Below are 17,266 nucleotides of genomic sequence, written 5' to 3' on the forward strand. Positions count from 1 at the left end.
CTTGTGTGGGCAGTAACTAGTGTATGTAATGCAGTCCTGTATAAAGGGTTGGGGCCAGAGCCCACATTTTCTTAAGTTTTGACTGGTTCCCGGATGATCTTGTTTTGTTCTCGCAACTTGCCCGGATGTTCTCATTTGAGTACATGGATAACAGCTCTGGCTTTTGGCTCAAGGTCACTTGAAGGTCACTGACAATGGAAGCTAAAAGCATTTCATGCTTAAAAGCTGGTGTGCATACACATTGTGAAACTTCTATGACTCACATCATGGAATATCTGGACAACTCTCTCCTATGGTGCTTCTCATCTGAGAGAGGTGCTATACTGAAATACCCCTCGATCAAATGGGAGTAAGCTTTTTCCCACTCTGTTGATGGCTTTCATTTGGTGCAAATAGCCCGAGTCGCACTCGAAAAAAAATATGCCTCTCTCCATGACTGTATTTTTTGCCACCAGAAAGCTTATGTGTTAATTTTTTTTTTTCACATTTCTTCTTTTTGTATTGAGTGCTTTGCATCGCTCAAAACCAAATTTCACCTGCTCCAAAACAGAAATTTTGAATGAAGTCACTAAGTGCACATTCAGTGACACTGAGAAGAAAGGAACCATGAATTGCAGTTCCTTTCTTGTTCTTTGTTTTTTAGGGTTGTTGAGTTTCAACTTGGTTCGTATGTTTTTGTACCACAGCTTGGGCAATCCTTCCTTATGAGTATGTGCCATAGTTTTCAAGAAAAGCCGCGGCCTTGCGGTGAAACATAAGTATAGCATAGCAAGACGTTAACTGGCCACAGAGTGAGAGGGCGCATACACTTATTAAAATGTGTAAAGAATACAGCGCAGATGAAACATGTAATGAACGATTATTGACTACATGAAAGACTACCTGAATTCCCTTAGTGTAGCATGTATTTATTCCAAATCATTTGCAAATACCATGGAGTATGTATCACCGGCCACTATTTACAAACTGTGAAAAACAAAGTCTTATTCGCTGCATAAAAACATTATTAGTATCAGCAATATATTTTTGTCCATAAGGCTAAAGGTGGGAAGTCGTCCATTCTGCTCACTCTAGAATGTCATTCTTGGCAGGTTGTGCAATCGTTCGACCTCGGTGACCTGAAATTACAGAAGTGTACAATCAGGTTCGTTTAAATTTTGTTTCTCAGCCTAATTTGATCATATGCATAAGTCCCTGTGAGTGTAAATGCACATTGAGAAGTCGTAACTAAAGGGAGGGGAGGAGTATACAGATCGCTAAAATCATTACTCATAAAAGAAGGGACAGGGGGAATTACAGGAAACAGCTCCTCTCTGGACAGGTGCACGTGTGAACAAAGCACACATGCTGCCACTGTCCCCAGTGCCCTTGAACAAGAGCTCCCACATGGGTTCACAACAAACAAGAGAACATTAAAGCAACAACTGGGGCACTCCTGTTGTCATGGACGAAGTTTCTTTGCTTCCTCCATGCACATTGGAAATCGGTGGTTGCGCACTGGCAGCGCATGTGGATGTGTGCTTCAAGCCCTTTAATGGCTTTAGCCGTTGGTGGTACTTGACCTGGTCGATAGAAAATGTCATGGAGGGGCTTTACTTTTTCCATAGCCTTGGTTGCTAGGTGCAGCCATTATAGAAAGCCAGGGCAGTGCATGCAGTGTAAACAAAGCCATTTTCACAAGCTTTGGCACCACATATGCAAATATTTGGCTTAGCTACACGGTAATAAGTTCTATGTTGCTTCTTGTTGCTGTTATAACTCAATAAGGACTGAAAGCAAGAGTGTTGGCACCAGGCTTCATTTTTTGTGGGGGCCTGCTTGGCTGTCGTTAGCCATGGCCTCCGAAGTGTTGCATGCTGGCAGGTTTTGCTCTGGCCTGCCCATTTGCACTGAAAAAGTGCAAGTTAATTGGTGGGCATGGTCAGCTCCTTCTTCCCATTGTAGCGCTTGTGGATGAGGGCTTTTCATAGCCCGGGGGAGGCTTTTGGCCACTCCGGTGCTGTTGCTGTGACTTGGTTGAGGAGAGAAAAAAAATGCTTTTGCGCTGCTGTGTCATCCCTTACTGATTTAGAAATGACGGCTGACGATCTACGAGGAGAAAAGTGCATCCTAAGGCCTATTGCTCAAATGTTTTTTTATTGCGAAAGCAATACTGCTCGAGGTTTCCGCTCTTGGCCGCCATCCCGGAGAATCTACCATTGACTTTTAGCATGACCTATGTGTGACGTCATACCAGTTGTTGAAAAGCGGGGCCCCAACTCGGCTCGTCGCGATCGTCCCAGCGAATCCTCCATGCTGCAGCTGCGCGCCGCTGCCGCGAGGGGCGCTCGCCGTACTTGACGTCATGCCAGCTGTGGAAAAGCGGCCTCCCCAACTTGGCTCGTCGCGATCGTCCAGCGAATCCTCCACGCGCCGCTGCCATGGGGGAGGCGCTCGCTCTATGTGACGTCATGCCAGCTGTGGAAAAGCGGCCCCCCAACTCGGCTCGTCGCAGTCGTCCCAGCGAATCCTCCACGGTATGTCGGATGATGTGTATAAGGTGAAGCTGCAACGATGTGCTGCAGCTAAGCAGCGGCGTGCGGAAGAAACGGATGAAGAGCGGGAACAACATTTAGCTAAACGGCGTGCATATTATGCAGCCAGGCGAATGCGTTCAACATCTCTTGATCTGGGTGCATCTACAAGTATCATGCATGCTGTCAATGCTGACGCGACTTTGGCGACACCTGATCGTTCGACAGCAAGCCTTATGGATGCTTTAAATGGCGACGAGACTGCATCTACACGTTCGATGAGCAGTATGGAACTCTACAACCTGAACAGAAGATTGCTTTCGCAATCCACTAGGCTTAGGCAAGCTAACCTCTGCCAATTTTTTTCTACTCACATACTCCCACCACATTCACATCAGTGTGTAGAAGTGGAATATCTCTGCAAGAGTTTGTCGTGTACCGGAAACACACTATACGTCACAATTTGCGGGTTATATTTATGTTTATCTTGTGAGCTGGCTTCAAAGCTTTGAACGAGTTGCCTGCTGCTGTCGGCGCTTGCTTTCATCTGTGCATGTTGGCGTCATGATAGGGCTTGAAGCAAGACATAGCATGATCCGTTCACAGAAACATTCTGCAGTCACTAGTATACTTAGATATAGGTGCACGTTAGAGAATCCTGGGTGGTTAAAATGAATCTGGAGCCGTCCCACTACGGAGTGCCTTAATTATATTGTGTTTTTGACATGTACACCCAAGTTTTTTTTTTCCCTTTCTTTTCTTTTTTCCGCAATCGCCACAGTAATGCTTTGTCATACTAAGTCACCAATTGTAATAGGGCTCACTTCGCCATTTCGTTCTAAAATTTTGAACCCTGTTTCCTGACAGGAACCAGTGTTGCACGTATATGTATCAGTTTACAAAAAAAGGCATTCAAAATTATTATATGAAAGTACAGAAAGAAACACTGTATGCTTGTCTATGATTAAGTATGCCAGTATGAAGGCAAATACTCAAGGGGAAGTGTCACTGAAATGTGCAAGCACACAAACATTTGTTTTAGCTAAGGAGCAGCAAACTTCAATAATTTTTTTTTTCTTGTGTAATAAAGAAAATCTGTGTGTTCTGGAATAATGAAATGACTTGTTTATTAGTAAATGTAGTTGCTGCCCAAGCAGACATTACCATAACTAAAATTAGTAATGACTAAAATATGAATAACACTGAACACAAAAATACTGCATAGTATCTTTCCCACATGTCTGCTTACGGCATGTTTATTTTCTTTTTTTGTGATATATTTATCTATGAATACCTTATGTGGCCTTCAGGAAAGCATTGGGTAAAGGGGGAATACAGTTAAATCAACATAAAACAAACATTATACAACAAGAAAAAATAAAGAAAGCATCAGTTAATAAGAACATTATTCACGCAAAGCAATAGCACATAACATCAAAGAACAAGAAAAGATATGCACGGGGAGGTACTAGAAAATATTATACGAACATTACTGCACTACAAAGAAGGCGTACAAATGCAAACATTGCCATATAAATTGCTGAATCACCGCAATGCTAAGTGCAAAAAGAAATCGAACAAAAGGAAGAAAGAAAGAAATCAAAACTAAACAGACAACAGTGCAAATCTGCCAACTAGGATAAGCTACCAGTTGACAGACCATGGATGGCGTATGAACATACATATGTTTAGTTTAGAAAAATAAGCTAACATATGTGCAGACTAGAGATACAACAAAATTAATGGATAGGTATATAAAAAGGTGCAGGAAAAAATAAAGGCACAAAAGGATTAAGTGGATCCTTTTAAGGCAGAGCTGAAAATTGCCTTTTCACCATGTGAAAAGAGAGGCAATGTGCACATTGAGATCTGATGCAATGTGCTTTCTACAGCCACCTCCACAAGCACCAGAGCCCTTAGATAACGGCGCCACCTCGGGACAGCTGGGCATGCGCACTCCATTACACTTTTTTGCTGGGGAGCACGCCGAATGGGACGGGCGAAGAAAAATGTGCCAGCGCACACCATCTTGGAGGCTATGCTTTAGCATACATTGTATTGTATTGTATTGGGTTTTATGGCACATAAGCAACTCACGCTATCATGCGCCAAACACAGGGTATAATTTATTTCAAAAATTGGGTATCCTCAGCGAAAGTCCTTGTCCGGACAAGGACTTTGAGGAGCCCAACAAATCAAATGGAGACCTCAGCCTTCTTCTCAAGACTGAGAAAATGGGTGAAGTGCATCATAAGATGCGTGAAAAAAACTGGGTAAGAATTTTTCGAATTAGTAGTTCTGTGATATTTTTATTTCGTTTAAGATCGCTGCATCTTTCAAAAAACTAAAAACAGATGAAGTTCCTACAAGTGGGTTATCTCCTAAAAGTAGACTGGGATGGAAGGGAATGCATTCATTGTAAAATACAGTAAAATATTTTTTCCTTAGCTGTTCGAGTTGTGTGCATGAGAATAAAATGTGATTTACAGTGAGTTCATCTCCACATTTCTCACATAAGGGTTTGTCTTGTTTTGTCTGTAGAAAGTTATGTGTTAGGTGTGTCCCCGATGCGCAGGCGGCATAAAATTACTTCTATAAAATGTTCCTGATGCCTGCATGATCTCCATTCTCCCAGAATAGGTTTTACTAAATGTAGTTTGTTATTTTCTTCACTATTCCATGTACACTGACATTTTTCTTTAAGCTTATTTTTTACTAACTTCATGCAATCTGCATAGGGTATATTTACAGTACTGACATCCTTATGGCAGGCTTGAGCAGCGCACGCGTCAGCTCTCTCGTTGCCTCTAATTCCATGATGGCTTGGTATCCAACAGAGCTTAATTTCATGTCCTTGTGTTTGAGCAGTTATTATGTTATGGATTATATTTCCTATTAAAGGTTCCCTAACGTTTCTGGCTTTCAGTGCTGTGATTGCACTCCGTGAGTCCGTGCAGATAATGTTGTTTTGAATGCTCCATCTCGACTATTTTTGATACAGCCACCGAAATGGCATAACATTCAACTGAGAAAATTGACGCGCACTGAGGCAACCTGACTACCTTTTCCCATTTATCTTGCACTACAGCACTTCCGACGTAAAGTGATGTTTTAGAACCGTCAGTATAAAATGCTGTGCATTCTTTGTACTTTTCGTCTAGCGCCGAAAATTCTTGTATTATATGTTCACGTGGGGTTTGCTTTTTATGAAATTGTGTCAGTGTGTAGTCACTACATTGGGAAAGGTGTGCCAAGGTGGCAGTAGTTCGGGTCTCTGGGCAACATCAGGCAGTGTGTCTAGAATACCTAATTCCTGGCAAATTTCTTCAAATCGGAGCATAAGGGGTCCCGTCGCATTCGGTTTGTTGATAAAAAGCTGCTTAGACGGGCACTTTGTAACTATGGAGTAGCAGAGATGTTTTCGTAGTGAATGGGTTTTTAGGACATATGCACATGTGAGCATGGCTCTTCTATCTGCGAGGGCTGGTTCGTTACATTTGACATATAGACTGTTTATGGGTGATGTCCTGTATGCCCCACTTGCAAGGCGCAGACCTGAGTTATGTACCGGATCTAATTGCTTCAGGTAGGACGGTCGAGCTGAGTTGTATACTGTGCACCCATAATCGAGGCAAGAGCGAACTATACTGCGGTAGATGTGTCCTATCGGCCCCCCAGCGTTTATGTGAAAGCACCTTTAATATGTTTAATGATTCGGATGTTTTCTTCTTCAGGTTCTTTATGTGTGGCAAGAAGGTCAGTTTTCTGTCAAAAGTTATGCCCAGAAATTTGTGTTCACTTTTTACCGGCAATTCCGCTTCGTTCAGGTGTAGTCTAGGATCTGTCTGTAGGCCACGTTTGAGTGAGAAAAGGATGGCCACTGTTTTCTGTGGGGAGAACCGGAAACCATTTCGGTCAGCCCACGTTGAAAGTTTATTTATTGTTAACTGCATTTGTCTTTCGCATGTTGGTATGTTTGAGGACGTGCAAGCTATCTGAAGATCGTCGACATAGATTGAATACATAATTGACCTTGGAATTATTTTACTGATTGAATTCATTTTAACAACAAAGAGGGTCGTGCTTAAAACACTCCCTTGGTGCACTCCATTTTCTTGAATGAAAATTCTCGACAGGGTTGAACCGAGGCGTACATGCAATGAACGGTTTGACAGGAAGTCTTTTAGGCAGTTCAGCATCCTGCCACGAATGCCAAGTTCAGCCAAATCGTGAAGAATTCCGTACCTCCAGGTTGTGTCATAAGCTTTCTCTAAATCAAAAAAAAAAACAGCAAGACATTGTTGTTTGTGTATAATGGCTTCACGGACAGTATTTTCAAGACGAACCAGGTGGTCTGTTGTGGAGCATGCCTTTTTGGAACCGCACTGATGGATATCGAGAAGCTCACGGGCTTCTAGCACGAAGGTTAATCTCATATTCACGATACTTTCAGAGGATTTTGCAAGGCAGCTGGTGAGCGCTATGGGCCTGTAACTACTGGAAGAGGTTGGTGGTTTTTTGGGCTTTAAAAATGGAACGATGATGGCCTTCTTCCAGGCTTCGGGTAGTTTACCCAATACCCAAACCTTATTAAAAAAACTTAAGAGTGCCTCTACGGCAGGTTCAGAGAGGTGGGACAGCATTTGATAGAGTGTTCCGTCAGGGCCGGGTGCAGTCTGTTCACCAGCGGACAAGACTGTGTTGATTTCTTGAACTGTGAATAATTTATTATATGGTTCCTTTGTACATCCATTTGTAGGGAGTCTTTGTTTCTTGGCTGTGTTTTTGTACGTAAGAAATGATTCTGTGTAGTTTGATGAGCTGGTAACTGCCGAGAAATATTCACCTAAAATGTCTGCCTGTTCTTCGATGTTTGTCTGTATACCAGGGGCTGTTAGAAGGGGAAGTGTGAAAGGCGAGTATTTACCATCTAGCTTTTGTACCTTCTCCTACATTTCTTTTGATGTGGTTGAGCTATTTATGGAGGTCACATAATTTTGCCACGAAGTCTTTTCGGTTCTACGGCGGATATATCGGGCTTGTGCTCTTGCCTTTTTAAAATTTATGAGATTTTTCTGCGTGGGGGTACCTTAGAAAGTTTCCCCATGCTTTGTTCTGTTTCTTTTTTGCTAATCCACATTCTTTTTAGAGCGCAGCCCTTTGGCGTCCGTTCCTGGGTTTCGCGTCGTCGTCGGCCCCGTAACCAGCTCCGCCCCCCTTTCATCCCCCCAGCGCTAGCAGCGACCGACTGATACCGCTGGATGCCGCTGACGCCGCTGACGCCGCTAGAGAGTCAAGATAATGTGACTGCATAGAACACCGTCGCCGCCATGCAGAAAGAGGAGGAAAGGGTCCCCCCCCCCCTGTTCTTGTGTGGCGGATAGGGTGCTCTTCAGTTGCCGACGCGCCGGTTATTCGTTGTCCCTGAAACCAACTCCGCAGCTGGGGTTGACTCACTATCGGCGTCAGCGGCATCAGTCAGTCGCTGCTATCTCTTCCCTCCTCCCTTTATCGTGTTGTCCGCTTGCTGCGCGCGCTTCTGCCGCCATCGTTTGCCGCTGGGTGTACACGCCGCCCCCCTCCCCCCTCTTCCTGCAAGTCTCCGGTTGTCAAAGCGCCGGCTCGAACTTAATTCCTTTCTTCGCTCCTCCTCCAATGCAACCCCTGTGCGGTGGCAATCAGAGAGCCAGATCGGTGGCGGCGGATCTGTATATGTGCACCGCCCGAGCCGAAATTGCCACTGCCGTTCGCCCTGTGCGGTGGCAATCAGAGAGCCAGATCGGTGGCGGCTTGACATAAAGACAAACAGCAATTTCCTAACACTTATGCGGGAGAACATCCCGTTCCTCTCGCTCGTAACGCGTCCCACGGCTGTGACAACCTCGCGAGGCACTTGTATAGATCTCGTCTTTGAGAATCAAGCATTGGTGTACCAAGTCGAACATATATCAGTCTATTTCTCCGACCACAAAGCTTCCTTCACGACTTTCAAGAACTGTTAGTGGAGTCTTTGTTAAAGGAATACGTGTGAAACATAAAAAAAAAATTCTGTGATAGCGCATACATGTGTTGCTCGATTTCTTTGCCTCAATCTATCGAAAAGGTGAAACAGCTTATTTGCTGCGCTCAAATTTCGCATTAGGAAGTAACGTAATCGTCGGTAATTTTTTTATACCAGGTTTTGTGGTTTTGTTTCACCACTCCAGAAGATTGAGGTATGGCCAGGAGCGTGGCAGAAATAATGCAGTTTGTGACAATTTCATTAAGTTCATCTATACCTAAATTATGTGGATCTATTTTTTCTAAGCTGGCATTTTCTTGAAACAGCGCCCAGTCGGCCGAATGGAGCTTCCAACGTCGTGGTTTTGTAGGAATGATTTGCGGAGATGATGTTAGGCTGATAAGAACAGGTAAATGATCGCTACCATACGGGTTGTCCAAGACAGTCCATTTAAAAGCATTAAAAACAGAAGGCGATGTAAGAGACAAATCTATGCAGCTCCATTTTCCGGAGCTTGGAGAGCAGTATGTGTGTTTGCCCCTGTTGAGCAGGCATATATTATTGCAGAGAATAAAATCTTCTAAAATACGGCCTCTAGTGTCCATTTGTTCGCTTCCCCACAAATTGGAGTGAGCATTAAAATCGCCGACTAACAGATATGGCTCTGGTAATTGTTTTAAAAGGTCTTCTAAGTCATGGAGTGTTACTGTCAGGTGTGGTCGAATATATACGGAGCATACTGTAATTGTTTTAAAGTGTACTACAGATACTGCAACGGCTTCGAATGCAGTCTGAAGCTTGACTTCATGAGTAGCCACACTACTTTGAACAACTATGGCAGTACCGCCATAGAACCTATTTGCTTGCTCTCGGTCGTGACGAAAGACTTTATATCTACTTAAAATATTTTTATGTTTTGATCCCAAGTTTGTCTCCTGGAGACACAAAACAACCGGGGAATATACAGCAAGAATATCTTTTATGTCACCGTAGTTTTTTAATATGCCTCGACAGTTCCAGTGAATTGGGAACGCCATATCTAATAACTTTGATGGATGTATTTCAAAACCTATGCTCCCAGTTTTGTGAGACCCGTTATTGGAGTTTTTCCTCCCTTTTTGTAATCAAGGGAGTTGCACCGCCGCTGCTGTGGAGGCGGGCTACTGCTTAGATCCATCGCCTCCAGCGAGGTGATGGGTTTCCGCGGGGAACCCGCAGGGGTACGGATTTGTGTCTTTTCCCGATGGGGGGAAGCCATGCGGCCTACCGGCTCGGGGGCCAGCGAGCCTTTTTTGTGTGATAGTATGGCAGCCTTGGCTGCACCTGTCAGAGTTGTGGATGGCCCTGCCTGGGCAGTGGTCTGAAGTTGGAGTGGTGTGTCGCCACTCCCACTACCTTTGGTTGTGCCAGAGGCCGCCGTCAGGTGCACCTCCGGGATGTCACTGGTGCCAACACCAGAGTGCTGTTCGGGTGGGGGACGGGGCAGGCACACATCAACAATGGTGTACTGTGTGCCCACTGTCACCAGACGCCGCTCGGCCCCCCGGCGCACGGCGTCAACATATGACCTGGATGTCTCTTAACTGAACTTTTTCCTCGCCTCAGGGTAAGATAAGTTTTCTCGTACTTTTAGATTGATTATTTGTTTTTCTTTTTTGAATACTTCACAGGTTCGTGAGTACACTGCATGTGGACCGTTGCAATTTGCACACTTTGTTTCACTTGCTTGGCAGTTGTCAGTATTGTGTTCGGTTTCGGCGCATTTGGCACAGGTCTCCTTGCCTCTACATATTTTGCTGCCATGGCCATACCATTGGCATTTGAAACATCTCCTAGGGTTAGGGATGTACGGGCGCACTGGGCACCTAATGAATGCAACCCGGACAGACTTGGGCAACCGAGTGCTGCCGAATGTTAGCATGATGTGAGGTGTTGTTTTTTCTTCGCCGTTGCGCCTTATATTTATGCGGTGAAGGGATGTTACTCTTTGGTCTCGCAAATTCTCGAGGAGCTCATTTTCATTCTCTGTCATTAGCAGCCGCTCAGAAATTACTCCCTGAATGCTGTTCAGGCTTCTGTGAGGTGTTACAGTAATGTTAAGGTCAGCAAGCTTCTTTTGTGCGAGTAATGAATCACTCTGCTTTTTGGATTTGACTTCTACAAGCAGATCTCCTGAGGACAGTTTTTTTGCTTCATATTCTTCGCCTATGTTAGCTACTAGACACTTTTGTAGTACAAACACTGATAGAGTGGCCACTGGAGCGTTTTGCTCAACAGCGTGAACTACCAGGAAGTGTGGAAAATTTTCAGCACATTTCTGAGTTGTAACTTTGATTCTTCGGTGCGGTACCATTTTCGGTTCCGATTGTTTTTTTTTGTTTTTTTTTAGAGGGGGAAATTGAGAATCCATGCGGCATGTATGGATTAAGGGTTCCTATTGTGTCACCTGTGTTTCACCCATTATAGACACAAGAAGGTCCCAGAGCCCCCCACCTAGTAAACGGACGGGGAGCCCATCGGTCGGGGCTTGACCATGGCCCCGACCGCCACCATTCATGGTTTCTACCCTTCACCTTACAACCTGTCGCCACGGTGCGGATTACAGCTTCGGTATGGGGGCTAAGGGTCCGTGGTGGCGCCAAGCACCATCACCTTGAGTCTCAAGGTGCCCTTGCAGGGCTTTAGCATACAGTCTTTAAACAAAATTAAGGATGTGCCTTACCACAGGAATTTTCTGTAGGCTGATTAACTTCACTTATGTGTCCTCTATTACATATTTTAAATTTTGATGACACTGAGATAAAATGTATAAGTGTAAACAAAACAATGTTCGAATATATAAGGCTGTGCAATCTAGGCTACAAACCTTTAAAATGCGCTTACCCCACAGAGGACACGCACTTCATTTGGCTGTTACTACAGCACTGTTGGGATCACATGGTACACACCATAGTGAAGCATTTCTGTGCAACTTCTCACAAAATGTGAGTACTGTGTAGCTCGCATGAGTCTATGAAACTTAAACTTGGCATGCATACTTCATGCAAAATACAAACAAGGATAGCAAATTTTTTCCCTAATAAAGGTTTGTTGGTTCAATAATCATTTGGTCTTCTTCGTGCATTCGAAAATTCGACATTAAAATAGTTCAGTCACATTTCTCTACCTCTAACTCGAGACCTTAGTGTATAAACATTACTACAGGAGACGAAAGATCTCATCAAGAAACGCCAATGTATGAAAGCCTCTAACCCTACAGCTAGAATAGAACTGGCAGAACTTTCGAAGTTAATCAACAAGCGTAAGACAGCTGACATAAGGAAGTATAATATGAAGAGAATTGAACATGCTCTTAGGAACGGAGCCAGCCTAAAAGCAGTGAAGAAGAAACTAGGAATTGGCAAGAATCAGATGTATGCGTTAAGAGACAAAGCCGGCAATATCATTACTAATATGGATGAGATAGTTCAAGTGGCTGACGAGTTCTATAGAGATTTATACAGTACCACTGGCACCCACGACGATAGTGGAAGCGAGAATAGCCTAGAGGGATTCGAAATCCCACAGGTAACGCCAGAATAAGTAAAGAAAGCCTTAGGAGATATGCAAAGGGGGACGGCAGCTGGGGAGGATCAGGTAACAGCAGATTTGTTGAAGGATGGTGGGCAGATTGTTCTAGAGAAACTGGCCACCCTGTATACGCAATGCCTCATGACCTCGAGCGTATCGGAATCTTGGAAAAACGCTAACATAATCCTAATCCATAAGAAAGGGGACGCCAAAGACTTGAAAAATTATAGACCGATCAGCTTACTGTCAGTTGCCTACAAACTATTTACTAAGGTAATCGCAAATAGAATCAGGAACACCTTAGACTTCTGTCAAGCAAAGGACCAGGCAGGATTCCATAAAGGCTACTCAACAATAGACCATATTCACACTATCAATCAGGTGATAGAGAAATGTGCGGAATATAACCAACCCTTATATATAGCTTTCATTGATTACGAGAAAGCGTTTGATTCTGTCGAAACCTCAGCAGTCATGGAGGCATTACGGAACCAGGGTGTAGACGAGCCGTATGTAAACATACTGAAAGATATTTATAGCGGCTCCACAGCCACCGTAGTCCTCCATAAAGAAAGCAACAAAATCCCAATAAAGAAAGGCGTCAGGCTGGGAGATACAATCTCTCCAATGCTATTCACAGCGTGTTTACAGGAGGTATTCAGAGACCTGGATTGGGAAGAATTGGGGATAAAAGTTAATGGAGAATACCTTAGTAACTTGCAATTCGCTGATAATATTGCCTTGCTTAGTAACTGAGGGGACCAATTGCAATGCATGCTCACTGACCTGGAGGGGCAAAGCAGAAGAGTGGGTCTAAAAATTAATCTGCAGAAAACTAAAGTAATGTTTAACAGTCTCACAAGAGAACAGCAATTTACAATAGGTAGCGAGGCACTGGAAGTAGTAAGGGAATACATCTACTTAGGGCAGGTAGTGACGGCGGATCCGGATCATGAGACGGAAATAACCAGAAGAATAAGAATGGGCTGGGGTGCATTTGGCAGGCATTCTCAGATCATGTACAGCAGGTTGCCATTATCCCTCAAGAGAAAAGTGTATAATAGCTGTGTCTTACCAGTACTCACCTACGGGGCAGAAACCTGGAGGCTTATGAAAAAGGTTCTACTTAAATTGAGGATGACGCAACGAGCTATGGAAAGAAGAATGATGGGTGTAACGTTAAGGGATAAGAAAAGAGCAGATTGGGTGAGGGAACAAATGCGAGTTAATGACATCTTAAGCAGCAGTAATAATAATAATAATAATATTTGGGGTTTTACGTGCCAAAACCACTTTCTGATTATGAGGCACGCCGTAGTGGAGGACTCCGGAAATTTTGACCACCTGGGGTTCTTTAACGTGCACCTAAATCTAAGCACACGGGTGTTTTCGCATTTCGCCTCCATCGAAATGCGGCCGCCGTGGCCGGGATTCGATCCCGCGACCTCGTGCTCAGCAGCCCAACACCATAGCCACTGAGCAACCACGGCGGGTTTAAGCAGCAGAAGCTGATGTGAGCGCTCTCTTTTTTCATAGAGTAATGACATCTTAGTTGAAATCAAGAAAAAGAAATGGGCATGGGCAGGACATGTAATGAGGAGGGAAGATAACCGATGGTCATTAAGGGTTATGGACTGGATTCCAAGGGAAGGGAAGCATAGCAGGGGGCGGCAAAAAGTTAGGTGGGCGGATGAGATTAAAAAGTTTGCAGGGACGACATGGCCACAATTAGTACATGACTGGGGTTGTTGGAGAAGTATGGGAGAGGCCTTTGCCCTGCAGTGGGCATAACCAGGCTGATGATGATGATGATTACTACACTTGGCACTAATCATATGATAGGATGAAATGTATAAGAATCTAGGCAACTTGATGTATTGTTGTAATGAGCTGGGGATAGCATGAACAAAGACAGAAGCAAATTGTGCTTTCTCTTTGGTTTTTGCTCTACAACCAGACGGAACAACGAAATTGAAAATGCTTTCATTTTCTCGCTCACTTTGTCTCGTGGAACAATGGAGCTGCAGCCTGTATGCATTATGCAAAAAAAGGCATGAGGCATGCAGACAGGACACAAGAGTAGGGAAGTGGACAACACTTGTGTCCACTTCTCTACTCTTGTGTCCTGTCTGCACGCCTCACATATTTTTTGCATAATGAATCCTTACCAACTAGCTCTGCTTTCTGTCGTTCTAAGCCTGTATGCAACCTCACCAGAGGTAGTCTCATATGTGATGTGAAGTAAACAATAAAACAAGAAAGACAACACTAACACATCTGCATATGCAAACCTCTGTTAAGTCATTGCTTTTTGCAATAATGGTTGCCAGACTGCCAAGGCTACAGCTGCTAGTATATGCCTGCCTTCACAGTGCAGGTCTGATTGGTCTGCTAGCTTAGCTTCACCTGAAACTATGATCACCACTTAAGAAGCCACAGTTACTTCAGCAAAAGGTGCAGCAACAAGTATTTTGTGCCTAGAGAAAGATACGCACAGGATGTCCAGCCAAAAATTAATAACATTCTCAGAAGCATCTGTAAAACAAACGTCCAAACAAAGGTCGTATGGTTCTTTGGTCTTGCCGAAAGAACCATACGAAGAGAACAAATAGAGGGGTGTTTGTTTTCCCGTGTTTCTTTTTATTTTTACCTTTAGCTAATGCGCTTTTCATCCACATCGTCACAGGTGTGTTGGCATGGTTACAGATGCTCGATGCACTGACGAAATACTGTTGGACACATGGCCAGAGTGGTCTGCACATGCACACATGAATTGCAATGAAGATCTAGTGCTAGCAGTAGGAACCTTATTACTCATTCAGCATCATGCATACATGAATCAGAATGAAGATCTAGTGTTGGCAATAAGAATCTGTATTACTCATTCAGTGGGAACATTTTTTTCAGCAGCCATTATCCAATTTCATCACTGATATATACGCCCCTAAAGTAATGCCTTCTTTGCACTTCAGTTACACACAATCATTGATTGATTGTTTGTTTGTGTTTAACGTACTAAAGCAGCACATGGACTATGACAGACGCTGCGCTGAGGGTATCTAGATTAATTTTGACCATCTGGGGCACTTTAATGTGAACCGAAAGCACAGTACACAAGCGTTCTTGTATTCTACCCCTATTGGAATGTAGCCACTATGACCATAATCAAACCCATGACCACTTGCTCAGAATGTCATAGCCATCGGGCCAGCACAGTGCACATCAGTTACACATGTGCCTAGCACCACAATATCATCCAGTCAAGCTGCAAGCAGTACTGTTAGCTTTGAGGTCAAGCCAGTGACATCACTGCTCACACGAGCCAATAACAGTGTGTGAAACTGGCTCTGTTAATCAGACCATCTTTAACTCTGTATATGAGATAACCCCAAATAGGAGATCTTTTTATTAATGAGTGTTACTCATACAGAGTATAAAAAGTCTTAACAATGCAATGACACCAAAGTCATTACAATTGAACTGCAGTGTATTGCTGACATTTTCCATGCACACTTGATTGATGGTGTGATACTAATGGCAGAGAATATAAAAATATGGTTAGATATGCAAAACTTACTTTTGGCAATGACTTGAGGAGTGCTGGTGGTGCATTTCTTATCAATGAGTACAATTTAGCAGATGTTGAAATTGGTGTGCACACTCCTTCAGCCTGAAACCACACAGTTAACGAACATTCCAGCTATCATGGCACTTGCTAGTTTGCATTTGCTCCGAACATACCTGAAGTTCTGCGGGAGCTCTGTCATCACTCAATATGTCCCCGTCGATTGTGTCAATATGTACCATGAGCAAAATAGCAGTGTTGATGCAACAGCTCTTTTTCACTTCCTGCTGCTCCACACAGTTAACTATAAAACTATAGTAGAAAATTGGATGCGGTTAGTAATCTACAATATTGACATCTGAAAATTCTGAATAGAGTTAAAACAAGTCAAAAGCAGGAATACAGGGGCAGACATGTGCCAGCAGAAAGAGCACATAAAGTGAAAAATAAAAGGGGATGTGCTGTCAAAAGTATAAAAACTGAAAAATAGTAGCACAACCTAGATGATGTTGCAGTCAGGATACTGTATACATTGCAGAGTTATATTTTCATATCCACATATATTATTTAGCCAGTTATTTCTTTTTTGAAGGTTAAAAAGAAGCCATGAATGTGTAATTTGACAGTGTTATCTACTTATGGTTGGTAAAATATCTGAGCACATCAATCTAGCATACAAAATTTTTTGCAGCAAGCAAGTAATCTGAAGGTCTTATAATATTTTCTTAAGTAAAAGCCCCTCTCATAAATAAAGTATTCTTACTTGAAGCAGTAAACCAGGAGCATAAAGAAGTCCAGGGCAGACATCAGGGTGTTCATCAAAGCACTGTCAAAGCTAGCAGGCTCTAAGGAAGTGCATAGGCTTGGGTTCTCTTGCAGGAATCTTGACAAAAGAATTTTCAAGCCACCTTTGGGCTTCTGCACACAATTAAAAAAAAAAGCACTATACACCAAGGATAATAAAAGAACAACGACTTTTCAGGCCTAAGCATTAACAAGAGGCAGTATCTTGAGTACATACACTAACAATCACACTTACACTGTCATTCTTTTGACAAAGCAAGAGAAGAAACTGTAACACCATGGTCTGTACCTAGAGTAAGGAATCGTAAAAAAAAAAGAAAATAGAATTACGAAAACAGCAACAAAGAAGAGAAAATGAAGGAAACAATAATTTAAATCAGATTACCATAGGCTTCAGAGATTTATAATGCAATGGCATCACTTGGGCTGAGCTGATGGAACAGGCTAGCACAAATGCTGGGAGCCAGGTCTTGCTAATCTTTGAAAGCTTCTTTCCAGGTTCTTCAGAACCAGCCAGAAACCTTAAGGAAAACATGAATGAAAAACAGCAATTCATAACTTTATTTGTGACATGAAAAACAAGGATAACAATTACAAATGCCCACTTATAGACAAGTATATCTAATTCCTTAACCTTCTCAGTGTCACTGAAGTACCAGTACGCTTCCACATTTCTGTTCCGCCATGTCAGTGATGTACCCATGCATTCTCCACTCTCTCCCCTCAGATGTTTGCAGCAACACGAAGTTGGCGAGCCTTGAGGTGGTTCCGCCATTTGTTGTATATTTCTAGAAACATATTTTCTCCTCTCTC

General features: G+C 43.3%; 1 protein-coding gene and 1 long non-coding RNA gene across 6 annotated transcripts in view; one reads left to right on the forward strand and one right to left on the reverse strand.

The window, feature by feature from the left end:
• Positions 1-17,266, forward strand: part of LOC142560717 (uncharacterized) — a 108,780-nt gene that overhangs the window by 61,143 nt on the left and 30,371 nt on the right. The window lies entirely within an intron of this gene.
• LOC142560705 (uncharacterized) overlaps positions 888-17,266 on the reverse strand; it is a 91,543-nt gene continuing 75,164 nt past the window's right edge. For 3 of the 4 annotated variants that reach the window (XR_012823415.1, XR_012823414.1, XR_012823416.1), the window contains 7 exons: positions 16,839-16,974; positions 16,689-16,742; positions 16,413-16,567; positions 15,826-15,961; positions 15,662-15,754; positions 14,735-14,838; positions 888-1,118 (listed from right to left, as the gene is read on the reverse strand). Coding sequence is in view for 1 of the 4 variants with exons in the window: in XM_075672994.1 (XP_075529109.1) it covers positions 1,071-1,118; positions 15,662-15,754; positions 15,826-15,961; positions 16,413-16,567; positions 16,689-16,742; positions 16,839-16,974 (622 nt within the window). In the remaining 3 variants the exon portion in view is untranslated. The remainder of the gene's footprint in view (positions 1,119-14,734; positions 14,839-15,661; positions 15,755-15,825; positions 15,962-16,412; positions 16,568-16,688; positions 16,743-16,838; positions 16,975-17,266) is intronic. The other variant, XM_075672994.1, reaches the window with a different exon arrangement.

This window comes from Dermacentor variabilis, chromosome 1 (assembly GCF_050947875.1).
Source record: "Dermacentor variabilis isolate Ectoservices chromosome 1, ASM5094787v1, whole genome shotgun sequence".
NCBI classification, from domain to species: Eukaryota; Metazoa; Arthropoda; class Arachnida; order Ixodida; family Ixodidae; genus Dermacentor; species Dermacentor variabilis.